General features: G+C 37.4%; 1 protein-coding gene across 3 annotated transcripts in view; it reads left to right on the top strand.

The window, feature by feature from the left end:
* The window catches only part of CC2D2B (coiled-coil and C2 domain containing 2B), a 66481-nt gene that overhangs the window by 35490 nt on the left and 15945 nt on the right, over nucleotides 1–15046 (top strand). For 2 of the 3 annotated variants that reach the window (XM_040991833.1, XM_040991832.1), the window contains exons 1-2: nucleotides 10496–10586; nucleotides 13040–13138. In XM_040991833.1, the coding sequence (XP_040847767.1) occupies nucleotides 10566–10586; nucleotides 13040–13138 (120 nt within the window). In that variant the 5' untranslated portion in view covers nucleotides 10496–10565. Of the gene's footprint in view, nucleotides 1–1119; nucleotides 1213–4113; nucleotides 4206–5199; nucleotides 5371–6081; nucleotides 6179–6353; nucleotides 6464–10489; nucleotides 10587–13039; nucleotides 13139–14742; nucleotides 14926–15046 lie in introns of those variants that run through there. The other variant, XM_040991831.1, reaches the window with a different exon arrangement.

Raw genomic sequence — 15046 nt, 5'->3', positions numbered from 1 at the left:
CAGTAATTTGAATTTTTCTGATGCAAACTGTTGAAGTATTTCAGGTAAATTGTAAAATTGAGGAGTACAAGCTAGAAGGGACCCAACACACCTATTAATTACTGGATTAAGCCTCAGACTTAATTGGCCAGAGGTCAAGACACATATAGAAGCAGGACAGAACACAGGACAACTGCATAAGATTTTTTTTAAAGACTTACCTGTTTTTGACTTGAAAGACTGATATAGAGGGACAGACAATAAGACTTACACCTTGTACTTGTTCATGCCCCTAAACAGCACAGCAGCCAGGATTGTACCAGGCCTAAACCAGGAGCCAGAACTCCATCCTCCTTCTCACATAAGTAGGCTTCTTCACATAGCTTGTCAGGAAGCTGGGTTGGAAGTAGAGTAGCAACCCTCAGAGTAATACTGTGCTGTAGAATACTGGGCAAGCATCAGCTTTAAACTACGTTGTCACAGCACTGGCCCCTTTTAATGTAGTCGTTAGTGAGTTCTATGTGCAATGGAGATGCAAATTGCAAACATATACAGAAGACTCGAATTTATTACAGGTTGTACAGATGCAGAATCCTGACAAATAATTTATCTAGACTATGCATGTAATATGTAGTTATTGATTATCGTCAGCACATATAGATTACTTTCTATGCACCATACATTTTATAGAAATATTGTGTCAGTTAACCCTCACAAACAATTCCTTCCTGAAGAAGGAATTGGGGTTGGGAGCAACTGTAAAATTTCCCCAAACACATGGTTAGTAAATGGCATGGCCCATTTGAACCCATGACTATCCATAAAGCCAATGCTGTTAACCACTACACATTAACATTTGTACTTGTTTTTAGCATTTTCCAGGCAAACGCATGCAAAGAGTTTTCTTCTTCAATCACTCACATTTTCTCAATCACATATTTTCCACAATAATTACTATATTTTAAAAGATGAATGGGGGAAAAAATGTTTTCTGTTCTCAGTGCCTTACTGTTGCCAGTGTCCTCTTGGACATGAACTGCAGTGAGTACTTAGACTTTGGTTGCAGTGTATTATATCTGCCCAAATTCTGTGATACACTGAAGAAATGAAACTAACTTAATTCTTTAATCTTCTGTTTAGGAGTATGAAAGTCAGATAGAGAAAGATGTGTCCATCTCAGAAGTGAATTCTATTACTGCACAAAGAATTGCTTCTCTGAATTTTCTGAAAAGGGTAATGACAACATTTTCCATGTTTGCATTTACTTTTATGAAAACTGATGCGGTGGATGCATGGTATTGTCATTCCAGAATGTCAGACAGGCATATCTGCCTCCTCGTCGCCTAGTCTCCAAGAAATCCTCAGTTCTCTTCAGAATTCCTTTGCAGTTGGGTTGCTTCAATGATGGTGAACTCATTAATGCATATCTTAACTTTCTCTGTTTAAGCATGAATGTTAAAGACTTCCCAAAGTCCTCATGTAATGTCAACCCAGTGTTCTGGCAGAATTCCCACTTTTATTAGTGCCTCACAATGCCATAGCCTAATGCACTTCAGGAAATGAAGAAACTACCAGAAATCAGACACAAAAGAGAATAAATATGCTTTGATGCAAAATCAAACAGCAGATATTTTCAGAGTACTCCAGTAAAGCCCCAGCCTCACTGACTTTCTCTCTGGATTTCTTTCTGCACTCTAAGAGGCTTAGATCAGGAACTCTTGGTATATCCCCGAGGCTCAGAACAATGCTGGTAATGTTGATAAATGTTTGAGAAATTAGTGGAATAAGAAATACATACCAACGTAATTGCAAAAACTCCTGTTAAAGTAAAACCTCTCATAGCTTTTGCTTTACAGCACTAGCTTCACATTTTAGGTAAATTTGAAAAGGCTCAAGAAGGGCCATGGAAAGATCTATGGAAGACATTCACATCCCTCTTGGGGACAGATAAGTCTGTCCTTATCCTGTAAGTTTTTCCCAATTTTTTATCCTAAAATTTTCCTGTCCTGGGAATGCTATTGGACATTTTTTAAAGATTGATTTATTTATATTGGAAAGACATATTTACAGAGTGAAGGAGATAAAAAGATCTTTTACCTTATCCTGTAAGTCACTGGCAAATAACCTAATGAGTTTCCTTTGCTATCTTTCCCATATGAAGGATAAAACTTGGAGAGTTATGCTAATACATCTGCTTACCATGATAAGGTGGCAGAAATAGAGATCACTTTTGTTGTTCCACTTTCATCATGGGCAGGTGTTGTTTTCCTACTATCCTGGCTCTCCGTCTTACCATCTCCATAAGAAAAAAGAAAACATGGGATGTGCTCCAATAATGAGTTTCCTTTCTTGAAAAAGAGAAAACTTTTCTTACTGCTAAAATAAGAGAGCCCATATCTGTCTGATACCCTCTCTTATTTTTTGTTAATGCGAATCCCTAGGAGGGAGGATAATAGATCGTCAGAAAGTGCTAAGAGAGGATTTTTAAACACATCTAGAAATCTGGGGAGACACTTAAATTGTGTGATCCTATCTCAATTCCTTATGAAGATTTTTCTGTTGCTGGAGTACGGATTAAAACTACAGATGTATAAGGTTTCTGGAATAGTTACTGCAATACAGATGCCTGAAGTCTTAAGAGTTACTGGATAATGTTTTGCTGATATATTTGCACCTACAAGACTGAGGCATTTTATTATTATCTGGCCCTGCAAGCAGCAGGGGCTTAGGGAAATGGCTCAGTACAAGCACTGGCTTTTTTAAAAAAAAATATGTTTTTATTGCCCAAGATAACATATTTTTAGTTTAGTTTATAGTTAAAGGCTCATTGACTAAACTAAATAGCTCTACAAATAGAAAGTGAAAAGGTAGTCCAGCAGGAAAATAAACACAGGCCATAACAGTAATCAACAGAGAAAGATGTTCATCGTCATTTATGTAAATTTAAGAAGTCACAAAATATTAAAGCTGTAGTAGCATACAATTCCTATCAATTTGTTGGACAAATATCTAAAACAAAGTTTGATAAAATACTATATTATGCATTTTCTTTTTTAAGATTTATTTATTTTTATTGGGAAGACAGATTTACAGAGAGAAGGAGATGCAAAGAGAAAGATCCTCTCTCCAGTGATTCACTCCCCAAGTGGCTTCAACAGCCAGAGCTGAGCTGATCCAGAGCCAGGAGCTTCTTCCATGCCTAACACGCAGGTGCAGAGTCCCAAGGCTTTGGGCTGTCCTTGACTGCCTTCGCAGGCCACAAGCAGGGAGCTGGATGGGAAGCAGAGTATCCTGGAAACAAACCAGCACCAGTATGGGACTCCAGGCACCTGCAAGGCGAGGATTTAGCCACTAAGCCATTGTGTTTGGCCTTGCACTAACTTTGTTACCAAGCTGACACAATGAAAACTGTAAGTCAGAATAGGATAGAATCAAAGAACACCCAGAAACAATTTCTTTGAATTTGCAGATTAAGATTTATCTATGTTACTGCTATTTCACAAGTGGATTCACAGGGAAATTGTACCTTTGGGTGCCAACTAGTTCTGGACAGGTTTAATGTGGCTTAGATGGGAAAAAATGTGAGAGCAAAGAATTTAGAATGAAATGAACTCTAAAACACAAAAAAAGAAGAAATGAACTTCCTTTTTTGTTTTTGTTTTTAAGATTTATTTTTATTAGAAAGGCAGATATACAGAGAGGAAGATCTTCCATCTGATGGTTCACTCCCCAAGTGGCCTGAAGCAGCCCGACCTGAGCTGATCTGAAGCCAGGAGCCTGAAGCTTCTTCCGGGTCTCCTACATGGGTGCAGAATCCCAAGGCTTTGGGTTTTTCTCAACTGCTTTTCCACAAGCAGGGAGCTGTGGATTAGAACTAGGGCCCATATGGGATCCCAGTGCGTTCAAGGAGAGGACTTTAGCCGCTAGGCTACTGTGCCGGGTCTATTTTTTCTAACAATATGAGTCGGAGTACTGTTTTTAATAATAATAGCAAACAGAACCATATTCATTGATCTAATCTCCCTTTCTGTTCAATACTCGCAAAAATTAGGAGTGAAATAGACTGGCACAATTAGCACTGTAACTACTTACCCTTAAAAAGTGAACTCATGTTTAATCTATTTTTTTTTTTAGATGAGAAGGTTGATAATGAAAAGAATTGTCAAAATCAGCAAATTTAGCTTGTCTGATATTGTGGCTGATTATGAAGAAATCGTAACCGGAAGGTACTACCAAAAATATAAACTAAAAATCTGTAAGCTAAGTCTTTCAGAATCTTCCAAGTTCTCTACTTTTATGTTAAGTTGTAAGTCAAAAGATGCAGTGTAAGAGCATAAAGGGATATGTAATGATTTAAAATACATTTGTTTATTTGAAAGTTGTATTTTGAAATATCTTCATGATATACTTTAAGTTGTACACTTTCTTGAGGGTATTTTTCATACAGTACTGATGACTTTTATTACAAACAAGAAAAGTTAAAGGAACATATTTTTCCCATTTTTTTAATCCTAAGATTTTCCTGTCCTGACAATGCTACTGGACAATTTTTAAAGACTTATTTATTTATATTGGAAAGGCATTTTTAGAGAGAGAAGGAGATACATAGAGAAAGATCTCCTATCTGCTACTCCCCAAGTGGCCACAGCAGCTGGAGCTGAAGCAATCTGAAGCCTGGAACAAGGAGCTTCTTCTGGGTCTCCCACATGGATGCAGGGTCCTAAGGCTTAGAGCCAAACTCCATCACTTTCCCAAACCATAAGCAGGGAGCTGGATAGGAAGTGGAAGAGCCAGGACACGAACTGGCACCCATATGGGATTTCAACACGAGCAAGGTGAGGATTTTGCCACTGAGCCATTACACCAGGTCTCCTGCACAAGTTTTTGCTGGATGCATCACATGCTAAAACTGTAGAGGTCCCCTTGCAAAACAGAGACTCCTCAGCTGACCAAGAGTGTTGAAAGGTACAGGCAGCAGTTGGAGGCGCCTTTTCTGAACTGAATCAGTTCTCAGCCTATGGATTCTGCACATCTCAGGAGTAGGGGCAAGAGCAGGGCCGGCAAGTTCTCTGGAAAACATCCCTGAAGGCCCCTAGATTCTTGTCATAACCAATACAGTTTTAATGGGTTTCGGGTGCTGAAATCTAACGTGGCTTATGCACAAGTAATGTAACTATGTTATTTTATGTCTGCGGGACTGATCATCTTTTCACTCTTCAGCCAGCTGACACATGCAGTTTGTAAGTTTGTGGAACCACGAAGAAAGTTAAAGCCTCAGAGGAAAGAAAGAAAAAAAGTCACAGCTCAGACGGTCTCCAATGGAGATATTAAGATTCTTGTCAGAATATTAAGAGCCTATAATATTCCCACTAGGAAAATAACAGTTAGTAGGTAAGGCAATATATACCAATTTTCAGTTTCAAAAGATCTATTTTAAATGCGATAAATGTCCATGCCATTTTGCTTGTGAATAGTCATGTGTGATTTGTATGTAGTGCATATTTAGCTTCCAAGTACCTCCGTAATGCTACGTCTCCCTTGTCTTGTGCTTTACATGTTTTCTTCTTACTCAGTTGTGCTTACTACAATCTACAAATTGTACCTATGAAAATATTTTGCTTATTGACTACTACAGCTAACACTTCTCAATGGTTTTACCTCTATTTTTGCAAACTGTAGCCTTATTCATCTAATGAATGTTTTCAAAATAAATGCACATTTTCAGAGGCTATTTTGTAAAACAAGGACATATGAAATTATCAGTTTTATATAATCATTATAGTTGAAACAATATCATAATACCAAAATATGAAGTAAATATTCTCAAAGTATTGTTTGCTTTATCTTTTCTCCTTTGGCTTACTATTCCTTAAAATATTACCATAGATTAGGTCCAACCCACTGTGCAGCATTTAGGAACACTCTTCCAGGGTAGAACGTGTCAGATGCATAGCTCTAGTCATTTGTGATGCTATGACAATGCAAAGCTAGCAGTAAGATCCAGAGAAACTTAATTGTATTTCTTCACAAGAACAGCAAAAATGTACCCACATCTATCAAAACTCTCATTAAAATGTATTTTGCACTATTATTTTTTTGAAGAGCTCTGGCTATGCCTACTTATTTGATGTCGTCTATATCTCGCCTCAGACATAAAGAAACAATCAAATCCACAGCCTCAGATGAGATCTCAAACGAGGCAAGTATTTAACATTTCTATAAAGAATAGTATTCATTATGTTTGCTCCCTCTCTATTTCTTCAGCTTTAAATTTATTCTCCAGAATATAGTTGCCAAGCAATTTTCCTAGCTTTCTACCCTTATTAACTATATAAAGTACCACAAAAAATTGTCATTATTTTTATTTGTTTCAGGATACTGTAAACCCATTTGTAGAAGTTTCTTTTCAACACACTATATACCAAACCAGTACTGCAAGTGGATCTCATCCATGCTGGAATGAAGAAATTGAAGTAGATTTAAGGTATGCTGGAGTCCATTTTTTTTTCTGTAGTTTCTGAAAAAGAAAACAATAATAAAAGTATTTTCTTGAACCGTTTATGAAAATTAATCATTCATTGAGGCTTAAAAACTCTTGACTTACCATTTCAAATATATAAAGTAATAAATATTTTGGCACAAGTTTTGAATAAAAATGATAAACTGGTTATTTGTGTGTCTACCATGCATCCTAAAAATGAAATATTAGCAATCCCCAAAGCAGCTTACTGTGCCTTACCTAACTGCTTCCCCTCTTTTTCCCCAGAGATAACAACCATGAATTTATATTTACCATTCTCTATTCCTTTATGTTTACTTCACAGACTTTTTTACCCCATATGTTATTTACTTATGTGTATCTTCTGTTTTACAAATTGAGTCATACACTTACATATTTTGCAATCTCAGTATTTTTCCTTCATTGTTAAATATTTTGAGTATTTCACCCATGTTCACGCTTTGACTGTTTGAATATATTCCCAAAATGTGTGTGTTGGAAAATCCTCATTGCAACAATGTTGACACATGTTCATCAATAAGTAAATACTGTAGTAAAAAGGGTTCACAGGAGTAGATTCACCCTCTTATGTTTTTCTGCCTTATGAAGATATATAGTTTGTCCTCTTTATTATTTTTTTTTTTTTTTGCTCTTTCACAATCTGAAGACTTAGCAAAGAGGCCCCTCAGTAGACACCAGATGCCAGTGCCTTGGCCTTGGACTTCCCATCTTCCATAATTGGGAGAAATACATTTCTGGTCCTTATTTGCTAACTTGGTACTTGGTTATAGGACCTCAAACAGATAGACAGTGCTATTTATGTTCAGAAGCACTAACATAATCACTTGCACATATATGATGGAATTTTATAGGCTACCATATCCTAGCCACCACTTCAAAACTGAGATTTGCAAGGAAACTCCAACCCCAAACTGAGATTTGCAATAAAAATGAGATGCTGTTTATGCCATTACCCCAAGAGGAAAACATCATAATGTACCTTGGAATTTTGGAATTTTGTTAACTAGAAACTGTGGATACTTATTTTAGCAGAAATCAAGTTTGTTCCTCCAGATTCAATCCTGGCACAGTTGTATGTTCAATCTTTGTCTAGATTTCGAAACACATATCCTTGCTATTAGACTGCCTGTCTAGACCTTGCACTTCTTGTTCTGCATTATAATCTGAGACATGCTTTCTTGACGTTACTATTTGTGCATGAGCATACTGGTTTAAATGTAAATTGATTACATTGTAAAATATCAAGCTTAATTTCATATATGTTTGCTTATAAAAAGTTTCTAAAGATTTGTTTAAAAGTGGGATTAAGAGATAAGTTTGGGGGCCAGCATTGTGTCACAATGCGTTAAGCCACAATTGGTAGTTTCAGCATCCCATGTTATCCAGATGTCTCCTGATGCACCTAGGTATGAGAGTATAAAAGCAAGACAAACCAGAGACAGGACAGGACAATGAAACAGACCACAAATTGCAGAGCCAAAACAGATTGCTTCAGAGACATGCCTGAAATGACCCAGTACTGGTAGGGATTGGAGCACTGCCTTCATGCAGGCTGGTTGTCTACACAACCAGAGCTGTTTTTAAGTTTTGGGTCATTAAGCAGGACTGAGTGGGTTGGCATGGAGTTGTTTTGTGGGAGTTGGCTTTGTAAACTGGGCAGGCATGAGCTTAAAGGCTGAAGTGGAGTTAAGCTGGTTAAGTAAGGATGGAAGAGATTGGGAAGTTTCTCAATGGAGTGCTCTTAGTCACAGAGGCAAGAGACTGCAAAGTGGTGAAGAATTTTAGACCTGCTTTTCCTTCTTGCTCCATCAAAGGGAAGGCAGTAGAATGAGTTCTAGTCTCCTGAGTTCGACCTGATCCAGTCCTGGCCATTGTAGTTGTGTCAGAAGTGAACCAGTGGATGCAAGATCTCTTTTCTTTTTCGCTCTTTCGCAGTCTGTCTGCAACTCCACCTTTCAAATAAATAAATATTTTAAATATTCATATGTAAGATTTAGTGCAAAAAATTAAAATCTGCATAGTTTTTCATTTTCTACAAACTTCTTTAAAATCCTTCTATATGTGGTTATATGTTTGTAAAGTTTTTGAAGTATAAGATTTAGCGTTAGAAAAAATAGATTAAGTGAAGCAAAGTAGCAAGGAAGACAAATAAACCTGAAGACAAACTAAAGAGAAGGATAAGGGGTGTTTCCAACCTTGCAGCTTTAGAAATGAAATAATGCACATTCGTGGTACAACCAAGTGAATCAGAAGCTGCAGCTCCAACAAAATCATCCAGCTTCAACTTTTGCTGCCTCCAATGTAAGACTCTTATTCTCCACTCCCCAATTCGTGACACTTAGGTAAAAAAAAAAAAATGGCATGGAAATGAAATAAATTGAATAATAAGTAAATAGTAATTATCCCTATGAACCCTACTTTGGAAAAAGAACTGTGAAATTTGAGGGAAATTTAAGGAGAATACAAAATTGAAGATAATGGCAGAAGATGGGTAACTTAAGCAACATACCAAGTTGACAAGCTCAGAAATATCTTGAAGATGGCAGTCATCCTTTCTTCTACTGACATGGCACTGCAGATAGACACCACCTCACCTGCCCTGCCTGAGGCCTTCTCAACATGAAAGGAAACCCTTGAGGATCAAAGCAAGGGAGTCAGCATGTTATCAATTAGAAATATAAGGACTACAACTTAAACTGTTATCTAGCATTTTCAGCTATCACTTGCTGTGCATCTGAGAAAGTTGTAGAAACTATTGGTTGTGCTTTGAAATAATACTTGCTATCTTATGCAACAAACATTAACAAATAATGTCAGTGGCGATTATATGGTAAAGCAATAATGATCTTTGGAGTCAGAAAGAACTGGGTCTAGATTAGAGCTGGATTATTTAGAGATGATATCATCTTGAATAAACTAGTTAGCTTCCTTGAGCTTCAGTTTCTAAAATGTTAGTTCTGAATGTTAGGGGAAGGCATTCAGCCTAACAGTTCAGATACTGCATCCCACTTTGGAGTACTTAGGTTCCGTTCCTGTCTTTAGTGCCTTACTTCAGCTTTCTGCCAGTGTAGAATCTGGGGAGCAGTGATGGCTCCAGTAGTGGGTCTCTGCGATGCACATGAAAGACCTAAACTGAGTTCCAACTCCAGGCTGTGGCCCCAGTCCAGCCCGGTTCACTGTAGGCATTGGAAGAATGAAACAGCAAATTAGAACTCTTTTGCTCTTGTTCTGCTTCTCAAATAAAATAAGTAAGTAAATAAATAAAATGTTCCTATCCAAATAAGCCATCAGAGACAACTTTCAAAATTAAAATTAAAAATGTCCTCCTATCCAAATTTCTGTTGGAGAAAATAAGTGTAGGAAGATAATAGACTCTGCAGTTAAATAATCACACCTATAACTGAGAACAAGAGGGCGTTTTCATTAAATGTGTGAATTAGCAGAAAGCAGAAGAATTTTAGTTGGACTTTATTTTTAATTGGAAATTCAGATATACAGAGAGGAGGAGAAATAGAAAGATCTTCCATCTGTTGATTCACTCCCCAGGAGGCTGCAACTTCCATACAAGTGCATGGTCCCAAGGCTTTGGGCCGTCCTCCACTGCTTTCCCAGACCACAAGCAAGGAGCTGGATGGGAAGTAGGGCTGCTGGTTCTAATCCCGGCGTCTGTATGGGATCCCAGCATGTGCAAGGCAAGGACTTTAGGCTCTAGGCTAACATGTCGGGCCCTCATTGGAAAATTTTAATGTACCATACTTCAGATAATTTGTAAAAGATAACTGCAGTGAAAGCATTTCTGCTTAAATATAAAATAAAATAATACAAAGTGCACACTGGCTTTAATGAAAGATAACAGCCAATTGTCAAAGATGTGGCTTTTTCCTAGTTTATACTTTATAAAACTCAGGAATTGTATGAGCTGATTATACTCTTTGAAACTAATTTGATGCTAAAAACTTAAACATTTAAGTGGGTTTTTCTTTTTTGTAGCTCACCGGGACAAGATTATAGCTTCTCAAACTTATCTGAAATAAAAGATTATGTGCATATAAACATTTTTGATGAAATGATGATTGAAAAACATGAGGTAAGGTGTTATAATTGAAATAATCAATGTTGAATAATTCTAAAAGATCAAACTGAATAAGCCAACAAAGTCAGAGTTTGTATGTTTGCTTTTGGATGCAGTATCTATATTTGCTAAAATGGATTTGGAGATTTGTTTCCACCTTTTTTTTTTTTTTGAGTGAAAAATTTAAGTTGCTAAAACTGGAGTTATTGCAGGGTAGTACCAATGCAAAATACATCTGCGATGACAAATGCCTATCCCTTTTATGCCTAATGTAATAATGTACATGTATTTAAAGTTTGTAATTTGACAAGTTTCAACATATGTAGACATCCATAAAACTGTTTTCACAATCAAGATAAAACAGTCCTATCAAGTACTTTCAAAATTTTTCCCCTGCCCTGTTGCCCTGTCTCCTTCTTTCTGCCTCCCACCCAAGGCAACCATTGGTTTGCTTTCTGTCCCAATAGTTTATATTTTCTAGAAATGTTATAGAAATGGAATGATATGAATTTTTGACCCTGTTTATTTTACTTAGGAAAATTATTTTGAGATTTATCCATGTTGTGTTGTTTTGCAATTATTAGTTCATTAGTTTTAATTGCATAATAATCTTTCATTGGTAAACATGCATCTTTATGTGGTTATGTTTTGACAGACATTAAGGTTATTTTCTTGAGTATCATAATATTTTTATTGAACATTTGTGCATATCTCTATATATACACGTGCTTTTGTTTCTCTTAGTAAATATGTAGGGATGAAGGCCTGGCACAGTGGCCTAGCAGCTAAAGTCCTCGCCTTGAGCATGCCTGTATCCCATATGGGCGCCAGTTCTAATCCCAGCAGCTTCACTTCCCATCCAGCTCTCTACTTGTGGCCTGGGAAAGCAGTGTAAGATGGCCCAAAGCCTTGGGACGCTGCACCCACATGGGAGACCTGGAGGAAGCTCCTGGCTTCTGGCTTCAGATAGGCACAGCTCCAGCCATTGTGGCCACTTGGGGAGTGAACCATTGGATGGAAGATCTTCCTCTCTGTTTCTCCTCCTCTCTATATATCAGCTTTTCCAATAAAAATAAGTAAATCTTTACCAAAAAACGAATTTCAAAATCGTAACTCTTAAAAGATACATAAAAGGCTCTGTTCAAATAATGGCTAAATATCCCCTTGTAAGTACAGAGATCCCATAGGGGCACAGGTTCATGTCCCGGCAGCCCCACTTCCCATTCTGCTTGTGGCCTGGGAAAGCAGAGCAGACGGTCCAAAGCCTTGGGACCCTATATCCACGTGGGAGATCCTGAAGAAACTCCTGGCTCCTGGCTCTGGCCCTTGCCACCATTTGTGAAGTAGATGGAACAGCTTACTCTGTGTCTCCTGTTTGTAAATCTGATCTGCCTTTCCAAAAATATGTAATTCTTTAAAAAGTTCATAATATCTTGTAATCTTACTGTTCCACAAATTTTTGATGCCCCTCTTATGTAGTCATTCCAGCTTTTCTTCTAAGTAATGCTTATGTGATTTAGATCTTTTTAAATTTAACTTGTCTTTATATTTACATGCATTTCCTGTAGACAGCAATAGTTGTGTTTCGGCTTTTTAATGTGTTTCTGCCTACATTTTGTCTAATTATTGCTATATATTTTGTCTAATTATGGCTGAGTTCCACCTTCCAGTTCTTATCCCATTAACTCTTTCTTTTGATCCTCTTTTCTAACCTTCTTTTGGGTAGATAGTGTTGTAATTCCATTTTGTGTACATTATTTACTTCCTTATTTTCTGAATTGTTCCACAATTTATCATGTATAATGTAATTTACCACAGTCTGTAAATACTGCTGTGCATATGGGGTAGGGCAGAATATTGTAGCATATTCATTTTCCTCTCTGGTATTTTGTGCTAGTGTCGTCATACATTTAATTCATATGTATGCCATAAACTTCACCACTTTACATTATTTATGCTTTAATTAGTGACCTATTTTTTTAATTTCTTTTTTTATTTAATTAATTACATTGCATTATGTGACACAGTTTTATAGGTACTGGGATTCCTCGTACCCCTCCCCAAACCATCCCCCCATGGTGGATTCCTCCATTTTGCTGTATTACTGCAGTTCAAGATCAGTTGAGATTCTTTCCTTGCAAACATATACCAAGCATAGAGTCCAGCATCTAATTGTCCAGATAAGTTCAACGGTTTGTTGGGGAGACCATCTTTGGTCTGAAAGTAGAGCCGGCAGAGTATGATCCCTATCAATTAAAAGCCCTGACATAACATCAGCAACAATTTATAATGTTATGGAATTAATTGACATAGTATTGAGTAGATCAGTGAGCTATTTTCAAAGAAGTTTGGAAGAAAAATGTATCTTCCCTTTAGCTATTTTTTTCCTTTTTAAAAATAGAGTGATTTTTATACTTTTGTGAAACTACTTGTCACATATTAAGTGATAAAATTATTTATTTTGATAGGATCACTGCCTCAAGAGCTGTAGCAGTCACTTATATATAAGAAAGAATTGGCTTGGATCCATTGCCTTTCCTTTTTCTGCTCTTCTGCAACAATCTGAGGTAATAGAGAGTGGTTCTTTGCTAATCATTCTAAGTTTTAATCTTTCATTAATAGACTAATAGAAGCTCTGTTTTCTTAGAATCATATCCTATGATTAGCAGGTAAGTAGGTCAGTTGAAGTGATGTTGTATTAGAATATTCTGGGGCTTTGGAATGTTTTTATCTTTAGAGTATACACTAATGAAAAATGGGAGAGCTAGCCTTAATTCATAAAGTAAAACACACAATTACACATTTGAGTTTCATACAGATCAGAGTCATGAAGCATTATGATGAATGTGGTAGTTTTGTAATCATGGGTCTGAGGAGTTTCATCTTCTCAGCACTGCTTATGGTAATGGCGAGACTGATGACGAGCACCTGGTCTCTGGGAGGCACTTAGGGGGCTGCACTGTTGGGTTATGCCGCAGGAATATGCTTACATGGTCAGCAAAGCAGAGAAGCTCAAGCCTTAGGCTCTGTTTGAGCTTTAATGACTTACATACTCAGTGATATTTTTTCTTTCTTTTTTAAACATTTATTTATTTTCGTTAGAAAGTCAGAGCTACAGGGAAGGTGAGCCAGAGAGAAAGATCCATCCACTGGTTCACTCCTTGAGTGACTACAACAGCTGGAGCTGAGCTGACCCAAAGCCAGGAACCAGGAGCTTCTTCTGACAGAGGTAGTCAAGAAAGAGGGCATCAGGGATTGGCGTGATGATACAGCAGGCTAAACCACTGCTTGCAATACCAACATCCCATGTTGGAGTGTTGATTCAACCTAAATTCAGCTTTCTGCAAATGAGCCTGGGAAGGCAGTCAAAAATGGCCCAAGTACATGGATCCCTGACACCCATGTGGGAAGCCAGAATTGATTTTGTGGTTCCTGGATTTGGCCTGGACCAGCCCTGGCTATGGAGGGGAGCAAAGCAGTGGATGGAAAATCTCACTCCCTTTCTGTCACTCTTTCAAATACATAATATAATGTTAATATGGGCTTCAAAATGGGGGTACTATTATCATTAGGTCCACAATTTTTTCTAAGATTTATTCACTTTTGTAGGAAAGACAGATCTACAGAGAGAAGCAGAGACAGAGAGAAGGATCTTTGAAGCTGAGCTCATCTGAAGCCAGGAGCCAAGAGCTTCCTTTGGGTCCCCATGCAGTCCCCCATGGTCCCCTATATGCAGGATTCCAGTGCTTTGGGCCATCCTCTCTTGCTTTCCCAGGCCACAAGCAGGTTGCTGGATGGGAAGTGGAGTAGCTGGGACACAAACCAGCACCATATGAGATCCCGGTGCACAGAAGGTGAGGATTTGGTCACTTAGGGTATTGTGCCAGGTCTGCAATCTTGAACAAATATTTCACTGTCCCAAGTCTCAGTTTCTTTACCTGTAAATAGAAATGAGAATTGCATGTATTCCGTTGGCTATTATGATTGAATCAAATGGCACAGTGCCTACCACAAAGTGCTCTTATAATCATTATTATTAGTTGTTAGTAGATGCCCATGTATGCATGTACATGTTTTGCTTGGCTTGGAGAAAACTGTGCTGGGATATTATATATTTCACTGGTGTTCATTTTCAGTATGCATAACCTATTATATTAATGTACCATTTTAGATTAGTGGAACATTTCAAGTAAATATTCCACCAGTTTTGCTTGGATATACTTGGAGTAAGACTTACATATCTCCTAAAGAAGATTGTGTTGGGCAGAATTTAAAAGAATGTATCTTCTTAAATATTTTTGCTACCATTGAACCACAAATATCACATGTCACCTGCAATCCAAAACTAGATAAGGTGGGTTTTATACTGAATTACTTTTTTAGATACCATCATGGATATATACGTTGTTTTACAAACCAATGATTGATAATTTCAAAACTAGCAAAAGTAAACATTTGTTCTTGATATTTTCTAA

This window comes from Ochotona curzoniae, unplaced genomic scaffold (genome assembly GCF_017591425.1).
Source record: "Ochotona curzoniae isolate NIBS_2020 unplaced genomic scaffold, NIBS_Ocur_1.0 contig_66, whole genome shotgun sequence".
Taxonomy (NCBI): Eukaryota; Metazoa; Chordata; class Mammalia; order Lagomorpha; family Ochotonidae; genus Ochotona; species Ochotona curzoniae.
This window is presented reverse-complemented; position numbering and strand designations above follow the sequence as displayed.